Raw genomic sequence first — 23354 nt, forward strand, 5'->3', positions numbered from 1 at the left:
CAGACCAACCCATCAACTGCTTTAGATCAGTCATATCTCAGATAAGTCATTACTTTACTAGTGCAATTGTATTTTATCACAGGGGACTGAAAATCGAATGAAGAATATAAAAACAAATGTGCAAAGCCTTACAACAGACCGATATACAGCTACATTCAGATTGTTCAACAAAATGTTATCACATAAAGTTCAGTCTAGTCCTGTTCAGTTTCATCATGCAGCACTGGTTTCAGAGATGTCTTCACTGTAATGAAGTGAACCATCATTGTATTTACACTACATGGGCATAAAATGAGAGGCCAATAGTTTTAACACATGACCTTCATGAATGTCTTTATAATTAATTGTATCAACTGTGGTAAGTTATATTAAATCAATGTGAGAAACTGCAGTAATGCTGCATTATTTTTAAAGAAATAGGTCTGGATTAAGGATCTTATTCATTTTAAACTAACTTTTGTACATGAAAACAATTGGACTAAATGATACATTATAATTGACTAACTTCTCATAATGCCAATAGAAATCAAAGATCATAAATCAAATGTTAAAGAAATGTAATTGATACAGATAATGTAACATGGCTGTGTACAATGACAAAATACACAAACATGTAAAATTAAATGTAAAACCGGTAATATGATCACTGAAAAACACATTTCAATATTTAGATAACAGCGTCGAGGCGATTGTAAAAGCGTACACTGGCAATGAATGCACCTTCCCACCTGTGTTTCATTAACAATGGCATGTAACGCGTGGGGGTGGGATTGGGGGTGTGAAGTGAAGGCACATCCAACTTTTACAGAGTTTAAAATCTTTAAACTAATTAGAATTAGTGGTGGTAGTTGGGTCTACATCACTTTACATGTTAACTACAATAGCCAAGTATTAAAGTTCCTGTGTAAATGTGTATCTATTTACAGGGAAATAATTAAATACATACAAAAATAAATTACCAAAACTGAACTACCTAGGAATTATTATACAACGTCTTAGTGGTGTACACTGCCAACTTCCTGAGTGCAGTGTTTTTCCCCAAATGTGACATCCAGGACCACATTTTTAGCTGGAGCTGCAAGAGAGAAAAGGGGAATTCAATTTAAAAAAAAAAAAATAATAATAAAATAAAGTTGTTTTTTTTAAGTAAGAGGAAAAAAGTTTGCCTGATTACCTGTCAGCACCATCCTGGTCAGCTTCTGTGTTGCAGTCTGCTTTAGATGCAGATGCTCGAAACTTACTGGGATCTGAGGGAAGAACGAAAAGAACACATGGAGGTTGAAAAATCTGATTACCATCTATCCATAACATGACTAGAAAACACAACAAAAAAAAAGTCTACGTTCCTCTACCTTGGATCCAGCGGATCTGTGTCGCCGGGCCGTAACCCTGCTCATTTTTGGCTGCGATGCGGAAGACAACAGCTGGGCGGTTAGAGGCAGAGCAGTCAATGTGGGCGTTGTCCAGGTGGGTAGAGCTAACTGAACAAGATGTCTTGGTACCGCGGTAGATCCTAATAAAAGCCATCTGACCCGGGCGTTCTGAGCTGGTGGAGCGGCTTTTCTTCACTGCCAAGTACATGGAATATTCAAGGATCCGGCCTGATGGAGAGGATGGAGCCTCCCATGTTATGTGCACTGAATCATTGGCCTGCAAAAGATTTTACAGTTTTTCAGACTATCAGACTTGTCAATTGTCACTAGGTGGGACTCTGATCGACCCATCTTCTTGGTGTACCGATTCAATTCATGACTATTTTTTATTCAAAACAACATTCAATAAAAAGAAAGAATTGCATGATATTTGGGCTCCTACTCCAGTGAACATCAACATCATATCAGATGTTAAACAGACATTTTACCATTTCATGGAAAATATGAGCTCATTTTGAATTGGGATTTGCTGCATTTCAATTCAAAATGAGCTCATATTTTCCATCTCAAAAAAACTTGGAACAGGGGCAACAAAAGGCTGGAAAAGTAATTGCCACAAATCAAAACCAAATGGAGCATTTGACAAATTAGATGATATGGCAAAAGGTCAGTAACATGACTGGGTATAAAAAGGAGCATTTCAAAGAGGCAGAGCCTCTCAAATGTAGAGATGAGCAGAGGTTCACCAATCTGTCACAAACTGTGGGTAAACATACTGGAAGAATTTCAGAAAAATGTTCCTGAATGTAAAATTGTCAAGACTTTGAAGATCCGACCATCTACAGTATATAATATCAGCAAAAGATTCAGAGAATCAGGAGGAATCTCTGTGAGCAAGGGACAAGGCCAAAACTGGTTGCATGTGATGTTCAGGCCATCGGGAGGCACTGCATCAAAAAACAGGTCTGATTCTCTACTGGACATCACTGTATGGGCTCAGGAGCACTTCCAGAAATCCCTGTGCAATCTACACATTTAGTTTAGTTAGTATTATGCAAAGAAGATCTGATATGTTGTTTATCTTCTATAGTAAATATAATTTTGGTTGATGAGATTTGCAAATCATTGCATTGTTTTTTTATTTATGTTTTACACATCCTCCCAACTTTTTTTGGAATTGGGCTTCTAGCGGCTCTGATAAGGGTCTATCAGAAAAGCAGCAGAAAACAGTTTGTAAATGATTATGCAGCTTTTTAAAGATATTTTGTGCAATGTATTCAACTGTACTCACCATAAACAAAGGAAATTGAAAAGAAAAAAAAAAGGGGGGGATTCATATATTTTATAAACTATATAAAGTATAATGTACTGTCAAAAATCACAGCTCTTTCTGGTAAAAACAAACATAGTTTGAGTGTCTGTTCTGAAGTAAAATTAGTAAAATGTTGCCTGCTTTAATATTTGCACTTAAGATAGAGATGAGGAACAAGTTAACCACAGCATCTGTGCACTGGCTTTTGTGGGTGCGTGTTGCAACTTGTCCTCAACATTGAGTTCGTTTTTTGGTCTGTCGACATCATCACAAAACAAGTCTTACCATTTGTAAATTGATTCTTTTTCCCCCCCACCCATAAATTCCCCACATTCCCTAGCTAATTTCTGTCACCTTAGTAATTTTAACAGCAGAGGGCGCTCCAGGGAAACCAGGCTGGCAGGTCTTGAACTCACTCACTGGGCTGAAGTCACCCTGGCCAAAGGAGTTGATTCCCGCAACTCTAAACCTGTACATCTGACCTGGCTCCAACCCTTTCTTATCTCTACCCTGGTAGTCTTGAGGCCCTGGCAGCTTCCTCTGGGAAAAGGGCTGAGGAAGAAGGAAAAAAGAAAGAAAGAATGGATACACGCCTCGTGTGTTAGTGCACAACCAAGAAAAATTAGAAATGGGTTGAATTACAGCTTTGTAGCATCTTAATTAGTGCTCACTTTAAATGGCTTTTACCTCTTTAATATTCAGGGGCCGGTTGCTGACAGGGGTTGTTACCTGTTCACTGTCAGCAGGAAGAAAGTAGTGAGTGACTTCTGAGAAGAGTGTTTTGTGCACACCAACATCAAACCACGGTGCTTCCTCTGACATTTTCTCCACCTGGTGGTGACAGTTTTATAGTCCCAGTTCAAACCAAGTCAAGTTAAAGAAAGAATCATTATAGTTTGGAAGTGGATCTAACCTGATTTGTATGGGCATAGAAATCTCCCATCTTATCAGCTGGACCAGGTTGTTTTTCTGTCAAAAGGAAAAGAACACTGAAGCTAAAAGGTTTAACTTACTGCAGTCTGGTTTATCGCTGACATTTGAGTATCGTTATTACCTGACTGATGCTGGGATGAGCTGCTGACCTGTGTTGCTGACATCTCCTGTCCAGCAGCTAAAACCAATACAAAGATTTTTTAACAACAAGTGGGTCAAAGTGGGGTTAACAGTAAATCTGAATTGATTGGAGACTTCTTGTTAGGTGATGTGACCAAGACAAAACCACGGCTGTAGTGCAAAAGCTTCCTTTGGTTTCCCTATAGCTGTAAAGACAATACAACAAGGACAATACTTCTTTCACCAGACAACACAACTTACTGTAGTCTTTAGGGTAAGTGTCTCCAAGTTTCCTCCAAGTGTTCATTGGACCCTCTGCAGAGCCACAGGGGGGTTTCACCAAGGTGTCTTGCTGTACTGAAACAACCTAAAATCCAGAGAGAAATTGACATTTTGTCATTTGGCAATGAGGTACAAGTACAACCAATTGAAGACACTATAATCAAGGTGCCAAGAGATAATCTTTTAGTTTCATTAGACTGTGCCAGAAACTTTGCACAAATTTCCTGATGAGCAATCAGGATCATCTTGATTCCCACACCACCAGGATCAGGGTTGTTTCCAACGCAGATGCAGCATAAAATGCCAAACAGTCATAGATTTGCAACAGTTTATGAAAGTACTGTACAGCCAGCAAACACTGACTGTAAACGAGCTGTGCAACAGGGAATTGATGACACAGAAGTTAATTAGATTTTAAACAGGGTGGCCAAAACATTAGAACCATCTCTTAATATAAAGCACTCCAGGACAACTGCACCACTCTCGATTACCTCAATAATAAACAGAGGGTAGAATTATCACCTGACAGTTTTAACTTAAAACACTGTAAAAGTAGATTTCATGGCAGAACTGCTGTATTGGATTGCATTAGATTGTACAGGTGTACCTAATAAAGTGGCCAGTGAGTATATGTCCAAGTACATTTCTTCAGTCATAGGACAGCATGAATTAATAAGACATAAATCTGCACTAACAAAACCAAATTCAGTGTTTTGATAGTTATTGCTCTGTTTAAATAGTGTTAAAACCAAATGTATTTCATTTAGTGATTTAAATGTCACATGCAAGTCACATGTACCTCTCCTCTGTTTGTGCTTCCTTCATGTTGAGGTTGAAGAGAATGTACGCCTGAGAAGAGAAAAAGGGAACATTTTTGCTGTGTAGTACACATCCTGATAAATGTGATTTATTCATCTATGCATTTTTTCTGTGCTTAAATAATTTTCTTTTGCTTATTTTCTTATGCCCTGTGCTGGGCCTTTAAAAACTAGTTGCTTGCCCACCTGCAGGATCTGTATCCTTCCCATCTGTTTCAGCTGCACTGACAGGTTTGGCTGGTGGATCACTGGCTGCAGGAGGGCACACAGGCTGAATCTGAAGGATATAGCCGTCTGCTGCCGCCAGGGGGCGCCATGCCACGTGAAGCATGCTGACTGTGGATTTGATGAGTAACACTGGCTCTGGGCTGGCTGGCCGATCTTAAGTAAAAGTAAAAGGTGTTATGAGGGGTACATCAACTTGAGTTTTTTTTTTTTTGACACTCATTTAAACACGAGTCCTCACCTGTCTCCAAATACCAGAGGTCCTTGCAGCAGACCTGGTAGTTCCAGCTCTTACGGTATCCATCCCGGCCACTCCAGATGTAAAGTCTGGTCCCAACTGTGGTAGCACAGTGGCCGGCCCTGGCTCTAGGTCTACAGGCATATGGGTCATCACTTTGTGGTCCCTGGCTCTGCAGCTGGGACTCAATATCATCCTGCTCATCTGGGCCCACGTTCTGCCAGCTCATACTGTCTGTGATAGAAGAACATGGCAGCTATGAACTCGCCCCCATGGGCCTAATTACATACAAGATGCATTACCTCCTAAGTCAGACCAGTGCTTTTATTATGGTAAAGGGTTCAAAAGACACATAACATACAGTACAACATTAAAAGCTTTAATGTTTGTAAAAAAAAAAAAACTTTTGGTCAGACTGTTGTATTTTTATCTCAATTAGAGAATTAATTATTTTTAACAAATGTGATCTACTTTATCAAATGTCTAAATAAATGATGACGTTTGCTCTCCTAAAAATGTAACACCTATCAAGTGTGTTGGATATGCTTAGTGAGAAGCACTGACCTAAATTAAGCACACTTAAGGAGTTTGTGCAGATCCATTCAGTTCCTAAGGCACTGTGTTTGCCTGACTCTGGAACAGGAATCCAACCTCCAAACACAAACATCCTGCAGACAGACAGACGCACTCCAATTTGTAAAAAGGTCAGTGTGGTCAGGTGTCACATACAAGCCATACATCCACTTCTAAAAAGAGGTGACACAAACAATGAGGGATTCCTTACTTGTTTCCTATGACATTGGCAGAGTGAAGACTTCTGGGAATTGGCTTGGTTCCCCTTGTATCAGACATCGACCAAACCATTGTGTCTAATGTCAACAGGAAAGAAATAATGCGTCTCATTTTTCAAAAGCACATAGATGCAAAAATGTCTACACTGTTTAATTCAAGAAAAAAAAAAAAAAGTAAAGCGTTGTGAAACTTTAGAGTAGTTATTTGTCTCAAAAGGTTCGACCTACCGAGATCAAGTTGCCACAGGTCATTTAACCGGCATCCCTGCATCCCTCCAAAAATGTAGATCTTTGGAGAGCCGAGACCTGTGTAGGCAACTGAGGTGTGGGACTCCCGTGGAGAGGGGCCTGCACCCTTCATCTCTGGGATGCTCCAGCCTCTTGCCCCCGATACAGACTGCAGCTCCAACTCATAGAAGTCACTTAAGTACCTAGGTCAAAGCCATTTACATAATTCTCTTTTGGATGTTAAGGTTTATACATCTGATGTACCATTTACATACTGCTTTTAACTTCAAAGGGAGAACAAGTTACTGGATTAATAGCTCAACATTGGTCCACAGTTAGTTTTTTTTTTTTTAAATCCCCCATTATAATTAAGTTGTACAACTACTACAACATTTTAAAGTTCTTAGAAGTCCACTGTACCTTGGTAAATTGCCATTGGGGTCTTCACTATCATTAGCCAGTCCTCCAAACAGGTAACACTTATTGCCGACAAGAGTGAAGCTGTGTCCAATCCGAGGGCAAGGTGGTGAACCATTCCTTGGTGCTCTGGGCTTCAGTTTTTTCCAAAGCCAGCGGCTCGCCTGGGCCACACGAGTCCAGAGATCAGACTTTAAATGTTCTACATCACAGCAACAGGGTTTGAATCAGTCACAGTAGAAATGTTACCTGCAGTTCATAGAGGTTGTTGGTGTATTTGCCAAACTCCACCATGCCGCCAAAAACCAGTATTCGAGTGCCTTCACAGACGAAGCCATGGGCAGCACACCCGGGTGGGATGTCACCCCTCACCGCAGGCAGAAACCACTGCTTGGAGACTGAGAGAATGAGCATATAAAATAAATAAAACATGCTGGTGAAAACTTTATACAATTAGTACAGTGCATCCAGAAAGTATTCCCTTATTCCAAAGTGGATTAAATTCATTATTTTCTTCAAAAGTTCTACATAATAATGCCTTTTACGGAAGAGAGGTTTCTGTCTGGCCACTCTACCATACAGGCCTGATTGATGAATGGTGGTTCTGGAAGGTTCTCCTCACTCAACAGAGAAACACTGGAGCTCCTTCAGAGAAATCATTGGGTTCTTGGTCGCCTCCCTGACTAAGGCCCTTCTCACATGATCACTCAGTTTGAACCTGGTGGGTCCAAACATCTTCCATTTAAGGATGATGGAGGCCACTGTGCTCATTAAGACCTGCAATGCTGCAGAAATTTTTCTGTACCCTTCCCCAGATTCGTACTCCGATACAATTCTGGAGGTCCACAAACAATTCCTTGGACTTCATGACTTGGTTTATGCTGTGACATGCACTGTTAACTGTGGGACCCTATGTAGACAGGTGTATGCTTTTCCAAATCATGTCCAATCAGCTGCATTTCCCACAGGTGGGCTCCAATCAAGCTGTAGAAACATCTAATCAGTGGATAATCAGGGGAAACAGGATGCAGCAGAGCTCAATTTCGAGTGTCAGGGCAAAGGCTTAATTATGTACATGTGATTTGTTTTTTTTACATTTTTCTTTTTAATACATTTGCAAATATTTAAAAAAAAAACCTCTTTCACATTGTTTCACAGAGGATAATAATGAATCTAATCCAGCTTGGCTATAACATAAGAACATTTTGAAAAAGTTAATATGAATACTTGTGTAAAATACGTTTACAACTTTTTGACGTTTGCGGCAATTTTGTGTTATATAAATATATCACCACCTTAAATGTTTACCTAAAAAAGTAATGAGTCTTTTATGTCGCTTTTTTTTTTTTTTTTTTTTTTTTCAATTGTAGCTGTTTTCTGTTAAGAAACAATACCCGTACCAACTAGCTAAATGATGTTAGCCTGCTTTTAAGCTCGCCATTATGTTCCCCTTACGGTTACTAAAGCTACTTGGCGTTTATTTTATACAGAAAAAACCTATAACACCGTCACCAGAATAAGGGCAAACGGGCCTGTTAGCCTGATGTAGACTTTCTCATTCCCATCTATGCTAAAAACATTAGCCGCTTATGCTGCTAGTTAGCCTCCGGCTAACGGTTTAGCTTACTAGTGTTATAAACATGGAGGTCCTCCGCTATCCCTTCATTGCCACCACCGAAAACAATAATCAACTCCCGTATGGCTGCAGCTCGGTGTCCGTGTCTTGACCGCGGTATCACCCCTGTAACGGAATGCACTTTCCTCCATTGCAGCTCCTCGGCCCCAGTGGTCATTTTCCCCGTAAGGGAGCCTGAAGTTTGGCGCTGTTGACGTTTCAAAGCGGAGGGGGGGGGGCGGGCAGGGCCAAGGGGGAAAAAGGAAGCTCGACCAGAGAAGTAAAAACGCGAGAAGACGTCTCACTCTAGCACGTTTATTGGTTATTAAATCTAAGTGGATGGAAGTAAAAGTGCTGTTTAGTTTGACAAGTGTTAAAACGAGAGAACTATTTATTAACTGTAGATGTATGTGCTGGTTTTCTTAATATTTCTTTTACCTTTAAATATTTCTTTTGCATGTATATAAAACCAGTATATGTCAGCATTATGTGAAGATTTTATACATATTCCTGCAACTGACATGTGGACAGACAGTCTCAGTTTCTTTCTAAGAAAAAGAAAACTATCTCAGATGTCATCAGGCCTGTCTCAGCCGATTTAGATGGAAAGGCATTTACCCAGAAATGTCTAACAAATTGTGCTATTCAAAAAAGCCTGTGAAATTTTCAGAGCTTAACCAATACAGGGGACTAAAGTCAGGGTTTCTTCTGAACGAACATTTCTATTTTCGTCTCTTCGTCACATTGTGGAAATGAGTAGGTGTCCTGAGGTCAGGTGCTTCATCAGCTGAAGACAGCTGCTTTCACCCTCCCACATAAGTTTCCAAATGATATAACCTACATGTATACAGCTGTTCGGTTCTTTTAAGCTGACTGGTTCTGAGCCTCGCCACCTGAGCGAAACCAGCCTTTGAGGTATTTTCTTGTAGGCTATTTGTGTGACATAGGTTGCAACAATAAAATTGAAGGAAAGACTAGCAAATAAAAGTTGTAAAAAAAAAAACGGACAAAGACAGCAAAAACAGTCTGCATTAAAATTTAAATTAGGCAGTCACTTTCATTTATGTCGTACAGTTTGGTATCTAAATACAGTATATGTAGTTACTGGAACAGCACGTTGACTAACTGATTGAAGTTTTTCTTATGAAATTAAAGTTTGAGCAACAATTTATAGTTACTGAAAATCCTGAACTTTAACTCTGTTTGTGTGTGTTTGTGTGTGGGAGCAGTAACCCCTCCCGGTGAGCAGGAAGAGGGTGACGTCAGTTGTCAGTTGGCTCAGCGGTGAGTCTAGTCGGAATTACAATATTTGTCTTTGTCTGTGTGTGTGTGTGTGTGAGAGAGAGAGAGAGAGCGAGAGAGAGAGAGAGAGAGAGAAAATGTGCGCCTTTGCTTTTAGGCAATTTGAGTGCATGAGCTAAAGTGTGTGTGCGTGCGTGCGTGCGTGTGTGTGTGTGTGTTTACACAGACGGGAATACTGCGCCAGAGGAAGTGCGCCGGTTCTCCGTCTGTGCGTCCCGACTTCCTGCTCTGAGGCAGGAGAGAGGCGAGCTGCTGATCCGTTTTCAGACAGTGGCAACAGCATGGAGCTCCTACATAACGAAAACTCCCCGATTTTTTAAGACGCAAACACACACGTACGGGCAGACGGACACAGAAGCAGCGTCCACATCAGGGTAGGTGTGCGTTTAAGTTTCTACCAACAACTTTGCGGACTTGTGCGTCCGCGTTTGTGCGTAACAGACAGATTAAAGCGGCATCATATTAGCAGTTGGCACATTTACTGAAACTTAAGTCCAGATATTTACTGTCAACTTGAAAACGGTGTTGGAGCTGTGCGTAAAGTATTAAAGCCGTGCGTAAAAAGCGTTAAAGCTGCGCGTAAAAGGTGTTTAAGTTCCGTGTCCGATTTGGCAAAGACATATGGGCGAAATTAAACGGGATTGATTAGGCTAAAATTAAAGAACAAGGAAAAGAGTTTATTGTACACTCTGCTATTGAAAAATTAGCCATGGCTCCTTTAAAATCTAGTAGTAGACTTTCTGGTTTGTCTGGACCTAGCAGACTAATTGCCATGCGCTTCCGGATTGAAGCTGGCAGCAGACAACATCTTGAAAATGAGTCACTGGTGCAAAACAAAGAAGCATTTGAGTTCCAGCATAACCCCCCTCCTTCCCATACACACACATACACACAAAAATGAGAAATAACCAGCGCAGAGAAAATGGGTAGAGACGTCTTTGGCTTGTTGCTGCTGGATTAAAGATTTTGAGCGTCCAAAGTGCACAACAGTGTGTTTCTGACATATTAATATATAAAGGAAGATAATCTTTATGTTTTAATCATATATGACTGATTGACTTCATAGACAGTATAAAAGTCAAAGCTTTAACACTGAGGATCAGTGCATCATGCTGCTCTTACTCTGAAGTTCCATAAATCAACATTTCCTGCTGTTGATTTATTCCTGTCCATACTTGTTGGGACTGAAATGTCAAAACTACAGATAGATCAAACAGGGACTGACATCAGGACATACTGTAAATCCACACATGTTTTGAGTGCTGAGTGGTGATATTACAATTTTTGGTCCCCTAAGTGTTCACAACAAACAAAATTAAGAAGGCTGTTTGTTTGCGTGTGTGTTGTGTGTTCTCCCGGTGAGAGGAAGTCCTACCTCCAAGAGAGGGAAGGCCTTTCTTCAGGAAAGACACCACTGAAGCTGAATGACAGGAAGTCCTCGTTTAGAGACAGTTCTTCCATCACTTAACACACACACCCATGCAGGAAAAAGGAAGTGAGGATATTGTTGGTCGTGTGTGTGTGTGTGTGTTCATGGTGCTGGGTTATTGTTTGCACCACGTACCCCTGTCTGCTGGTTAGTTTCCTTTAATCAGAGAGTAGAGTAAAGGAAAGGAAGATACAAAATGTATTTTTATATTGAATTAGTAGTTGATTATTCTCATGTTACTGATTTTGTGTTTTCATAAAGTTAAGCTTCACTTCTTGCGCCAATGTTTCTCCACTGTGTGGCCAGATGTAATTTCCATGGGGAATGCAACTGCAAAGTCTCTTATAGCCCTGCTTGCAAATTAAATCTAGTTTTAATGAGTTGTTTGTTGTTGTTGTTTTTTTAATGGCAGAAAATGATTTCCTGCCCATAAGGCACCGTGTAAATGAATGGATTGGAGAGACAGAGAGGAAAGGCAAAAAAGACAGACTGACAACTCACAGACAGTCAGGGGTTTTCAGGTAAACGTGTCAGTTAGGCTCATGCTTGTCTTGGCAGAAGGTCACTGACCACATCCTGCTTTATCACTATGGAAACATTCGAAAACCAACCAATGTCTGGCCTCTAGCTCGGCTTCTCTCTGTCACAAAGACAATATATATTAAGTACATGCATATAACAGAAATACAAATTTATATATATCTAAATGAAAAGAGGAAGATACAAAAAAATGAATATAGTTAATAAACATACTCAATTAGCAATTAGGGAATGACGTATTTTTGTCTCAAATCTCACGTAAATGAAAAATCTATTTTTATTAGATAATTGATATCCTTGTTTGGCCATGCTAAATGCTAGTCAGTGCACATTTGTTTACTAAGGGTTTACAACTCTTGCAACTATAAAGTGTTATGGGGAAAAGGCAGTTGTTTATGTTCTATTACATATTTATTAAAATGTGACTACTCGTTCTTTTAGGAACAGATGAGTTTTGGCTTACTCCCTGGCTGCCTCCCTGTACATGATGTAATTTGACCAATTATGTATCTACAGACAGGTGGACTCATAGAACAGCTTAAAGTAATTTAAAGAGACTTCATATTATGTACAGAAGCATCAGTACCCATCATTCATTATTCTTTTCTTTTTTTTTTACATTTCCCTGCTCCATCCTAGATTTAAAGGATTCACTCAGACTTGCATTTGCGCATTTATGTTAGCAATCATTTCCTCTTAACCCATCTACTGTCATTCTTTCTTTCGTTCCTCCTTTACATTTCTTCTGAGTTGTTGTTTTCTGATACTTGTTTTCATTAGATATGTGAATGTTCTTAACCCAGAATGGTTCCTACTCTTCATGTACACAAATGAAATTAACATTTGGTAAAATGTTAAATGGCCGCTTATATAATGTGGCTTCTTAATCCCCCATTCACCATGCAAGGTGCTCACCTGACCCACCGGGATCAACTTGGGGTTCGAACCACTGACCCTGCGGTCTGTGGACGACTGCCTTACCAACTACAACCATATGTAGCACGTTTTGTACAGAATATTGCAATACAGATGTTTTACAGATTAAAAGTTGATGACAAGGCAAACAAAACAAGGGCGGTAAAAAGTAAAATCAGTCAAAACCGTCATAAAAAAAAAGAGAGAGAGAAGCTCATAACAGTAAGATATAAAAACAGTAAATCAATGAACTAAGTGTGATGTGGAAGTGATAATATGTCAATGTTGAGCTTACAGCTTCTCTCACTGGTTACGCAGTAGATGTAAAATCATGACTGTATTTCGCATCATCCACACTGCTTCCTTATTCCAAATATATTTCAAGGGATTTTCTTTTCTTGTACAATCAATTATCATAGCAAACTCACAGCTTTAGTTGTTTCCTGGAGAAAGAAGAAGTGTCCCCCTCCTGATTGGTGCTGTACAGCATTCCCACAGTTTCTCTTTATATCTGACTGCAAGAGAGTAAGAGGCTTCATGGTCAGTCAATGAACTTTTAATGACTTTTTTTTTTGCACACTGAAACATTTTTTCTCTGTGGCTTCCGCAGATTGCCTGTGTCTCTGGTGTCACCTCAACATGGAGAGCTCCATCACACTCTGGCAGTTCCTGTTGCAGCTGCTGCTCGATCAAAGTCACAAACATCTCATCTGCTGGACGTCTCACGACGGCGAGTTCAAGCTGCTCAAGTCTGAGGAAGTCGCCAAGCTGTGGGGATTACGCAAGAACAAGACCAACATGAACTACGACAAGCTAAGCAGAGCCTTGCGTTACTACTATGACAAAGTACGCAACATATATACACGTCATAATGAATGAAATGTTTCACTCTGAGTGATTTTGAAGATGTTTCATGAAATATAGCTGAAAGTAACACATCACAAATGTTATTAAATGGCTTGTTTTTTTTCTGCAGAACATAATCAAAAAGGTGATTGGACAGAAGTTTGTCTACAAGTTTGTGTCATTCCCTGAGATTCTGAAGATGGACCCAGCGGTGGTGGAGTCAGGTCGTAGCAGTGAGGAAAGTGGAGGGGCAGCATCAGAGCCTGAGGCCGAAGATGAGGATGGTGGTGGGAGAAACCAGTACCTCCGCTCTGGCCTGTACTCCTCCTTCACTGTCAGCTCCCTGCAGCACTCCTTAGAGCCACAGTGGCCGATCAAGATGGAACCCAGATCTGATCACCATGATGACAGCTCCACTGTCATCCGATTTGTATCCAACCGCGGTCACTCCTCCCTCCCATCAACCCCGCCACCATCCTCAACAGAAACCTCCCAGTCCTCAAGACAGTCTCCTCGGCAGGGCCGCTCGTCCTCCTGCTCCTCCTCCCCGCCTCAAAGCCCCACCCACATAAGGTGGAGGGGGCGCGGTCAGAGCACAGATACTGATGAGTTAGAGCAGAGCGCTCAACCTCTAAACCTGTCATCAGGTCAGAGAGAGAGGGAGAGGTCACAAAGCACCACCATGCCAGAGAGGAGGGGATTAGCCAGTGGTGTGCAATCAAAGGGCAAGAAACCCAAATGCCTGGAAATCTCCACCCCCTCTCTCCTCTTCACAGGAAGTGACCTCGTCTCTATTGCCCTCAACAGTCCAGCACTGCCTTCAGGGTCCCTGACCTCTGCCTTCCTCACAGCACAGGTACGTCATCACACACCACACACGTGAAACGCCACTGTTCACACACTGGCTCTATAAATACAGCAGGTGAGGAAAAAGAGAAGAACGGGAGAAGAGGATGAGATTTTGGAGGAAGAAAGGCAGTGTAGACTTCTAGACAGTGAGGAGATGGAAAGAGGTGAGCGGAAAGAAAGGAGGGAGCAAGGGAGAGAGGGGGGAGGGTTTTATAAGTGAAGCCATATGTCCCTGAAGCTCCTGATTCACTGGCAACAACACACTGACCAAACCAGGACAGTCTGACTACACTGAGGCATTCGGCTGACGCACTTATTCAGACTGTGTAATCATATGTTACTACATCACTGATGGAAAACGAAGTGTGTCCAAAACCATTCATTACTCAACATGTGTAGTGTGTTCGTGATCACACTGTACATGTAACTGCCTTATTGGCTGATTTTAGCATCTACGTACAGCTCCTTTACAGGTTTTATGCATCACATTAGACCCTTAAATAAAAGTCCCTTAATTATATGACTGAAAACTAAAACCAGTTTCTTGTGGTTGCAGTCAAGCAGCAAGCTTGATCTGGCTTCCACTCTAGCAAAAACACTATGATAATACCTTACAGATCCTTACTTAGTACCTTAATGCTAGAATGTGCAACTTTTGAGAGTAGCATTAAACTCTGTAGTAATCCACTCCTGACCTCCCCTTGCTGCACCATGCTCCCATCCTGCAGCGTAGTAGTCATGTGAAGGCGAAAATAAGGTGAAACAATTGCTCCTCTCTGATTGGTTAGAAGGGTGAGCCTTACTCAAACACCTTTAAAAGCAAATGTGCACTGTTGTCAGGCTGTCCTATGAGTCTGCGTCATAGATTTTGACCTGCACTGACTGGTAGGTAAGATTCATATGCCAGTTTGATATACCTGCATATTATCCCTGTAAAAGACGGCTAATGCTAGAGAGATGACAGGAAATAAGGGGGGACATAAATGAAGAATAAAATATGCAAAGGTCCCTTTGGTTTGTGGTCAGTGTGCCCCTGAAAAAAATGCTTTCCCTTCCAGGAAGGTAGAGCTAAAACTCTACCTTCTACCTTCTACAGCAGTGGCACTGTGAGCAACAGCTCTACCTTCCTGTGACTGTGGCACAGGGAGACAGAGCGGTTGTCCACCAATCTCGCAGTGGTTGGTACGTTCCGGGCTCCTGCAGTCACATGTCGAAGTGTCCATGACCGAGACACTGAACCCCAACTTAGTTGCTCCCGGTGAGCGTTGGCCAGCTGCATAGCAGCTCCCCCATCGGTGTGTGAGTGTGAGTGTGAATGGGTGAATAAGAAGCAGTGTAAAGCGCTTTGAGTGCCAATAGGTAGAAAAGGGATAAACTATATAAGTGCAGACCATTTACCTTTTAGCAGCATTAGGTGTATTTCTCTCTGCTAGAATGGCTGAAAACTGCAGCAGGCGATCACACTTGACCAGACAGGTCACTGTGTCTCGTAGACATAAGTTCACTAGAGGGCAGACTTGGCTTTGAGCTCTGTCCACTGAATGATATGACGACTTCACCACAAACTGTACAGTTCCGTAGACTTTCTGCTAGAATAAACACCATCACGTCCATCTTTGTGTATTTCACCTCTGATATTTCTTTGCGGTGTTTTGTTTGTGTAGACTCCATCTGGTCTGCTGCTCACTCCCAGCCCTCTACTGTCCAACATTCACTTCTGGTCCAACCTGAGTCCAGTGGGACCCCTCAGCCCTGCCCAGCTGCAGAGCCACGCCCCCCTCTTTCAGGTAACACCATAACCCTTTCTCTAAATTAAACTGGCTAAAAACAAAAAGGATGAAGCTGGTTATCACATAATGGACATTATAGTTGTGGGATGAATGACTGTAACGAGAAGTTAAAATTCTTTCTGATGCTGTTTGACAATCTAGCACAGGGAATCATACAAATACTTTGACCCTGGCCTCATTATTCTTACTACACCACTGCAGTAAACATCTTTGAATAGCTCCAATCTAAGAAGTTAAAATGGTCTCATCTTAGTAGAGAATACTTTCTTCTAAGTAACATCTCAAAAACACCCATTATGTAAATTCTGACAGTCCCATTTAAAATCTGCCAACTAAGAATAAAAAAAACTTAGCTTACGTTGGTGTTAATGGATTCAAAGCCTCTGCCAATAAACCAACCTTTAAAATCGCTATTTACAGCAAATGCCTCTCTCATAACCACACATTCACCTCTGCAGTTGGTGTGTGTGTGTGTGAGATGTTTGTGCATGTGTGATTCAACGTGTGCCAGAATTTCAAAATAAGCTACAGATGTTTCCTTTCTAGTCTGGACAAAAAGAAGGGGCAACTTCCTGTTGGTGAGTGGGAAAGGGACAGAGCTGTTTGGTAGGGAGCCCCTCCCACCCACTGCAAATCTAAGACACACACACACACCAAATAAAATGTTAAGTATCAAGCATTTAGATTACAGAATGGTGCTTGTTTCCTCCATGTTGGTGGGCTACCATGTCCCCCGATTGTAATCTAAGCAGGAGCACACACTTCATCTCTGATGCATCAGCAGTCAGACCGCACATCTGCAATAAAGCTGAGAAACCACATGTCTGTGCACATTCTCAGTCACCCAGTTCATATTTATCCCAAAGGTGCTGTTCAGAGGCCACTGGACCCCCTGAAGCCTTTCAGATGAGAGGCCAAATATGTTCAAGAACCACAAGCCAGACCAGTACCCACACAACACCTTTGGGATGAGAAATGACATTTCGCAGAGATTTATTCATTGTTCCTACAGCTCTTTTTTTATAGCTTGGCATAAATAAACGTCTTTCACACGAAAGCAACCAAAAACCTAATGAAACACCATGAATGTCTTTGAGGAGACACTAGCAGAAAATGTGATTATACTCACAATTAATGAAACCTAAATGAAACAGACTAAAATGTCTTGTGTGTGCAAACATCACAAAGGAAACTTGAGTCAATTTTCCAGCTTCCTGACTGACATTTGCAGATTTTTGATAATTATAACACTTTTTTCCTCCCTGCAGTTCCCTACACTGCTGAATGGACCCATTCCAGTGCCTTTGCCCAGCGTGGATGCTCCAACTTCTTTGCTGTTGTCATCCAGCTCCAACAAGTCCTGATATCAGCTTAAGCCCTTTTAGAGTAACCTGAACCAAACCAGACTGAGCTAATCCGATTTAGCACAGATCAGATCTAAGTCAGTCTGTTTTAATCTCAGACTATGAACCACATTGGACTTCTTCTGAGTCTTATTATACTTTGTCCTGAAACCTGTATCTTTCAATTTATTATGAAGAAACAGGAATTTACTCTGAAAGCCTTGCTCTCTAAGAAGGGGGCATTAGAGTTTATCGTTGTGTTTACTACACTTAAACTGCTCATGTTCTTTACACTTGTAGTTGGTGTTTTCCTCTTTTTAATGGTGTAAATGCAAAAAGACAAAAAAAAAAAAAAAAAGGTCAGACCTCATCATGCTTGAAATCTCATTTTCACATATCAGTCTCCTTGGCTAACGTTTTAGCAATAAAGACTGGCTAAAATGTAATTATCACTAACATTATCTCTCTTTCCCCTCTCCCATTCCTGACTGATGTCAGTATCCACACCTCTGACTCAAACAATGGAGATAAGACAAAAACATTCACCATTAAGGAAAATGCATTCATTTGCTTTCTTGCTGAGAATTAGTGGCACCAGAGGACTGATTGATGGTTAACTTCATTTACCATAAAGAAACTGGGAAAAAAACTATGGACATGTTTTTTTTTTAACATAAGCTGATGTGCACAAATGGTTTCATGGACGACTAAAGGATAACTGACAAAGTCACGGTGCTTTGGACAGAGATACACAGCCTTGTTTCAAGTCTTTATGCTAATGCAGTGGTCTTAATCTACTCATCTGACTCTCAGATTGAAAACATATTCCTCCAACCCTTCCTTTATATTTTAACATATAAATCAACTGATTCTCTAAATGAGAACAAATTGAAGTCTTATTTATCAATGTACAATCCAATCATTTCGATTGTGCTATACAGGAAAACACCGGAGGTCCCAGGAATACTGTTATATTTTTACACATTAAAACAAAAATAAGAATCTGTCCACATCTGGATTCTTTGAGCCACACATGTGGTCACATCAGATGAAACCCTCTCGACTCCTAGCAGAACTCCTGCTGGCCAGAGTGATAAATGCCCCGGAAGTCCTTACTTTGTCTTTTGTATTGCTTTGACAAGTATACTTGACGCTGTGAACATTATTTTCCCCCTTTTTCTAGTTTAGTGCTTTTCTTTTAAATTGGACCATACTTTTAAGCCTTGTACCAGCTGTGCCTTTAATATTGTAAAAGTTCTGTAAATGCATTAAGCTTTCCAGGTTAAAATTGCACAAACGTTTTTGTAAAATAGCGCCTTATTTTTTTTTTATATATATAAAGAAATCAGTGAAAGTGTATTCTCAGTGATTTGCCTTTGTTTAATTTTTGGGCTTTTTTTTTTGGGTGGGGGGAGAAAAATGTGACATTTTTTGGAATAAAACAAATTACTTTTCAATAAACTTTCATTACTATATTCATTTTAGTTGGAACGCACACAGGTTGTCACTAGTCAAAGAATGAATACTGCACAGATTGTTTATGAAACAGATTAAATTTACTTTTGACGGTTATGAGAAATAAATAATTCCAGTAAAAAGAGTCACACACCAACTGTTCACCGGCAGCTCAGCGTATCAGAGAGGTTGAGTTCACAACACAGCAGGCCTTCCATGCATCAGGCGCACACACATACATACGTACGTACATACAAGTTCAACCATGTTCACATAAATTCAGGTCATTCATACATGTGAAAAAGTACAGTTTTACAATGATAAATATTTAGCCATTGAAGAAATCTCCTCTCGTGCGTGTTACTGCTATTTACGAGCAATAAGTCATATTAGCAGAAACACAGTTTGCCATTTACTGTGAAATAATCCTGTTTTCCTTTGATTGATGGGGGAAATGTTTAGAAAATGAAACTGAAATACAAAGAGGGGAAGAAAAAGTCTTCCACATTTTAAATGCACGTAGGCAACTGTTTGATTTATACAATTATAAGCTCTTTGAACTTTGAACTAATAATTTAATCTTATATAATTAGAAAATATAATTATCTTTAATAATTATATTTTAAATCTTTAAATAATAATTTAAAGATTTCAAATAATAAATCTTCTTAAACTTAATAAGTTTAAGAAGAAACTTGTCAGGGTTACTTGATGAAATGATGATAAATAAAGTATAGTACAAGATTATTACACTAATAGGAGCAAACTGTGTTAATGTTTATTACATTAATGTTCTCAGTTCCTACTGAGTTTATCAAGCATTAGTAGGGCTCACAGCACTTTTTTACCCCTTCAGTATATTGAAACAGAGAATTCTAGTGTTGCTCAGATGAATCCTTTGAATCAGACAATAAGTTTGAACTTTCCATGTACAGTAAATCTTGAGCTAAAGAGCTGCAGCCACAGGAAAATCGCCCTTAGACTCTTGCACATTCAATTTGTGATCATCACTGCATTCCTGGTGCTTTTTTAGTGCAAAAGGTATGTACTGCACTCACTTCTATGTTTTGCTACAGTGAGTGTAGAAATCGCCGTCTTTATACTTTAGTACAGGTTGGCATCTCTGACACTTTTGCTCTTTCTTTCTGAGAGGCAGCTACCACAACGCATTGACAGAGACTTGTAAAAGAAACGGTAAGAAGTTCTCGGAAATAGATGCCATACGTTTCTTGTCAAAAGTCAAATGTGAAGACTGACACCATGCTCACTGCTGTATGCTAAGCTAAGCTAAAGAAAACTAGCCTGACTCTATACAAAGATAACAAACCTGTTCAAAAATAACTCTAAACCATAAAGAGTAAAACTGATGATTTTCACAGGAATTTACTTCACCTGGCTAAGATATAGAACATAATCCCCTGTAAACGTGCAACTTTTTACACTTTGTTAGTTCATATTAAATAAAGTGGTAATTCGTTTTTAAGAGGTCATGGTAGGCAGTTCTGTCATCGTTGGACAGAGCCAGGCTCGCTGTTCTCATGCCTTCATATTTACTGTATCATTTAGACATGAGTGGTATCAATTTTCTCTGCATGAAACTGAACACTTTTCCCAAAATGTCAAACTATTCCTCAAAGTAAACTTCTATAAATATCCGTCTAACTATACTATGTTTGTCTACATCAATAAGCCTGCAATTAGCCAGGAATGCAAAGCACTCCAGTAGACATTTGTAACAGTGTTTTGGGGTGATTTTCCATTTGCTTCTGTAAACATGCAGTCTAAAGTGAGACTTCTCAACTGGCTTCATCTGAAGCATCACTGCCAATTGCAGACAACACAGCGACCAGTTAAATTTAAAATTTCAATTTGAAATCTTTTTTTTTTTTCCTTTCTTGTGTACAAATGCTGGAGAGAGCAGTCGTCCGACGCCATGTGGAAAACAACCATTTTGCTTTTGAAAAACCCCACCCCAAATCCCACTGTCCCACCCCACCATCCTCCCTTTCTTAAAAACATGCCTCAATGACAGTTGTCTCAAAAGGAGAGGTCGAAGGTCACAGACACAGAGAACAAATCTTAATACTGTTGGGTAAACTCGGCCACGTCATGGCCCAGGTCCCTGATTCAAAAATAAAGAAAGAAAAAAAAAAAAAGAGGAAACACAGAAGTGCAAGATAACTACTAAGAGTTACTGCACTGAGATCTTAGAATAGACACAAAGCGAGAAACTGTAGCTTGCATTATTAAAAAAACAGCACTGAAGTACTGGCAGTTTTGTGAGGGGTTTAAGGGAAGGCTTGCTGGCTTCCTGTGGGACGTCACATGACTTCCTGTTTAGCTCTAGTATTCTTCCTCTGTCATCTGTGCCTTCCGCTCGTCTTCCCAACTGCCTCCCCACCCTACTAAGATTTGGTCCTGTAGCCGAGCTGGAATGGTCAGAAAGATCTTGTCCTCCCAGTTTGATTGGACTCCGTTTGTGCTTCTTCAACCCTCAGCTTAAAAATGTCATTCAGAGTCCTGCTTTTTCAGCCTCAGCATAGACACTTGAGGGCAACAGGGCCTCCCAAAGAAGAATCCGTCTGAAATGTTTTGGAAGAATAAGGACTGGGATTCCAGAGGAGCCGTTTTTGAGACCATCTAGCTGTCCCAGTCTTTCTAAACCTGCAAATGTTGTACAGTTCAGTCACGGAAGCTCGAAGAAAAACAAAACATAAATGTCATAACTGAAGCGTTCGGTCTCCAAGCACGACAACAAGAGCAACTTGTCACAGCGTCGACATTAACATCACTGGAATTCTAACTCATACGAGGCTGTGAATCACGGTCAGAAAAAAAACAAATATTAACCTTACTGACTGAATCAACTGTGCATGGCGTCTCAAATTCACATCATGTGCACAAACGCACACACACACGGTGTGTTAAAATACAGACAGTAGTAGTTTAGCAGCAAAAAATTCAATCTCACCCGACCCCCTTAATAAATAAACACAGTCTCTTAATAGATTCAACCCAGAGTCACTCGCTCAGAGGGGGGTGTGCATGTTTGGGTGTGTGTGTTCAGGTGGGGTGAAGGGGTTAACTCGGAGGGAAGGTGGGCTCATGCGAGAGGTTGGTGGAAAGTAACGATGAAGTTGGCCAGTAGACCATCCTCTATTTATCGAACATTAGAAGAGCATGCTCTGCCTTCTGTTGATCTTGCCGTTACCTGGAAATGAAGGAAAACACTAATTAACACGATACCCAAAATGTTTTTGCTTTACATATTCCTAACTATCAAGACAGTTTAAAGAGCAGCACTAGTTTTGATCATTGACATTTTAAAATCTCAACCGTACTACAGATAAACCTGATGTCATCAGGAGAGTTCAGTTTGAGATTTAAGGTTAGTTAAGTTTTATTTAATCAGGAAATTCCACATACAAATTAGGTGCATAACTATAAAGGGCATATTTAGGTAGCACTTAATAGCGGAGTAACGGTGGGGGGACTTTACTTTTGGGCAGATGTCATGTCATCCATATTTACCAGTAAAAATACGTCTATAAAATGAAGTTTAAATGTGTAGTTTTGTATTTTACAGCTCTGGTTTTATGCTTATTACAAAGAAAGCTTCAGATGTATTAACAGCTAATATCTGTAGCTTTTGTTGTTTCCACATTATGACCCATGTTATTGTGGCTTCTCATTAGTAGGTAATCAGTGGCCTGTTGCTTATACAAAGCTGGTTACTGCTTTTGGAAATGACCATGATATATTCTTTATGATTTTTTTATTTTCAACATCATAATCCTGTTACATCATTATCATATAAATAATAAACCTCTTACCTTTTTATTACCAAGATATTACCCCACTAATACGCTGCTATTACCAAGCACTAAATTAAAGTTATATCCATATTTAGTAATCCAAAAATGTCAAGTGCCAAAACATCTGCATGTGTTCTCACCCACCTGACTCTGGGTATGAGGAGTTCCTATATCCAGGGTCTCTCTGCAGCTGCACTTCTTTTAGTGTGAATAATGATACACCTGTAAAACAGAGGGGAAATTCATTTTGAAGATAATAGCAAATAGCTAAAAGCCAGTAAAGATGGACGTTTTATTACGATGTTTGTCTGCTTACTCTCAGGCAGTGTATGGACTCTCATCCCTAGCTGCCTGAAGTAGGAATGTTTCATGGCCTCGTCGGCTGAAATCCTCTTCTTGGATTCGTACTGTAGAGACACAAAACACAAAATATCAAGCATCCGGTGATATTATGGGATGATGCTGTTGTGGGGTGTTCTGTCTGCAATCAGGAAAAGCTCAGATAACCTAAGCCTCCTGCAGCAACTAAGTGGTACTGAAGGTATTAATTTCCAAAGTAATATTTGAGCATGTTTCTGACAAAGATAGTTTCTATATGTGAGGGAGTTTGCATATTCTCTGGGTGCTAGTGTGGGTTTTCTACCGGGTACACCGCTTTCCTCCCATAGTCCAAACTCATGCATGTTAGGTTAATCGGTGACTCTAAATTACTGTAGGT

The 23354-nt window shown here is 40.3% G+C and overlaps 3 protein-coding genes across 6 annotated transcripts in view; 1 reads left to right on the forward strand and 2 right to left on the reverse strand.

Moving 5' to 3' along the window:
• Positions 1 to 540: 540 nt before the first annotated feature.
• Positions 541 to 8791, reverse strand: hcfc2 (host cell factor C2). Its single transcript, XM_067489615.1, has 17 exons — positions 8365 to 8791; positions 6987 to 7135; positions 6741 to 6901; positions 6321 to 6523; positions 6086 to 6170; positions 5866 to 5969; positions 5305 to 5535; positions 5025 to 5219; positions 4820 to 4869; positions 4000 to 4105; positions 3740 to 3796; positions 3599 to 3654; positions 3373 to 3516; positions 3040 to 3237; positions 1353 to 1650; positions 1175 to 1247; positions 541 to 1075 (listed from the first exon to the last, which is right to left on the reverse strand). The coding sequence occupies exons 1-17, from the start codon at positions 8528 to 8530 to the stop codon at positions 1066 to 1068; spliced, it is 2286 nt and encodes a 761-aa protein (XP_067345716.1). The 5' UTR covers positions 8531 to 8791; the 3' UTR covers positions 541 to 1065.
• Positions 8792 to 9697: 906 nt separating this feature from the next.
• On the forward strand, positions 9698 to 18725 carry elk3 (ETS transcription factor ELK3). Of its 2 annotated transcripts, none has more exons than XM_067489626.1 (5): positions 9698 to 10028; positions 13149 to 13384; positions 13515 to 14240; positions 15898 to 16020; positions 16890 to 17258. In XM_067489626.1, the coding sequence occupies exons 2-5, from the start codon at positions 13178 to 13180 to the stop codon at positions 16917 to 16919; spliced, it is 1086 nt and encodes a 361-aa protein (XP_067345727.1). In that variant the 5' UTR covers positions 9698 to 10028; positions 13149 to 13177; the 3' UTR covers positions 16920 to 17258. The 2 variants fall into 2 exon arrangements, with proteins under 2 accessions (XP_067345727.1, XP_067345726.1); XM_067489625.1 differs by lacking the exon at positions 16890 to 17258 and adding an exon at positions 17292 to 18725 and having other exon boundaries at positions 9700 to 10028.
• A 1924-nt stretch (positions 18726 to 20649) lies between these two features.
• cdk17 (cyclin dependent kinase 17) overlaps positions 20650 to 23354 on the reverse strand; it is a 35846-nt gene continuing 33141 nt past the window's right edge. For all 3 annotated transcript variants that reach the window (XM_067489623.1, XM_067489622.1, XM_067489624.1), the window contains 3 exons: positions 22953 to 23043; positions 22781 to 22858; positions 20650 to 22032 (listed from right to left, as the gene is read on the reverse strand). In XM_067489623.1, the coding sequence (XP_067345724.1) occupies positions 21992 to 22032; positions 22781 to 22858; positions 22953 to 23043 (210 nt within the window). In that variant the 3' untranslated portion in view covers positions 20650 to 21991. The remainder of the gene's footprint in view (positions 22033 to 22780; positions 22859 to 22952; positions 23044 to 23354) is intronic.

This window comes from Channa argus, chromosome 21, assembly GCF_033026475.1.
Source record: "Channa argus isolate prfri chromosome 21, Channa argus male v1.0, whole genome shotgun sequence".
In the NCBI taxonomy this organism is placed as follows: domain Eukaryota; kingdom Metazoa; phylum Chordata; class Actinopteri; order Anabantiformes; family Channidae; genus Channa; species Channa argus.

What these genes read in the sequence shown, in the direction of transcription:
- hcfc2 (XM_067489615.1), bottom strand. Translation starts at nt 8,530, where the DNA reads ATGACCACTGGGGCCGAGGAGCTGCAATGGAGGAAAGTGCATTCCGTT. An exon ending in ACAACCTCTATGAACTGCAG is followed by an intron (nt 6,902 to 6,986) that starts GTAACATTTCTA and finishes CGTGTGGCCCAG; the next exon opens with GCGAGCCGCTGGCTTTGGAA. An exon ending in CTGCTGTTAAAATTACTAAG is followed by an intron (nt 1,651 to 3,039) that starts GTGACAGAAATT and finishes AATCTTTTGCAG; the next exon opens with GCCAATGATTCAGTGCACAT.
- elk3 (XM_067489625.1), top strand. Translation starts at nt 13,178, where the DNA reads ATGGAGAGCTCCATCACACTCTGGCAGTTCCTGTTGCAGCTGCTGCTC. An exon ending in TGCGTTACTACTATGACAAA is followed by an intron (nt 13,385 to 13,514) that starts GTACGCAACATA and finishes TTTTTTCTGCAG; the next exon opens with AACATAATCAAAAAGGTGAT. An exon ending in CTGCCTTCCTCACAGCACAG is followed by an intron (nt 14,241 to 15,897) that starts GTACGTCATCAC and finishes TTGTTTGTGTAG; the next exon opens with ACTCCATCTGGTCTGCTGCT.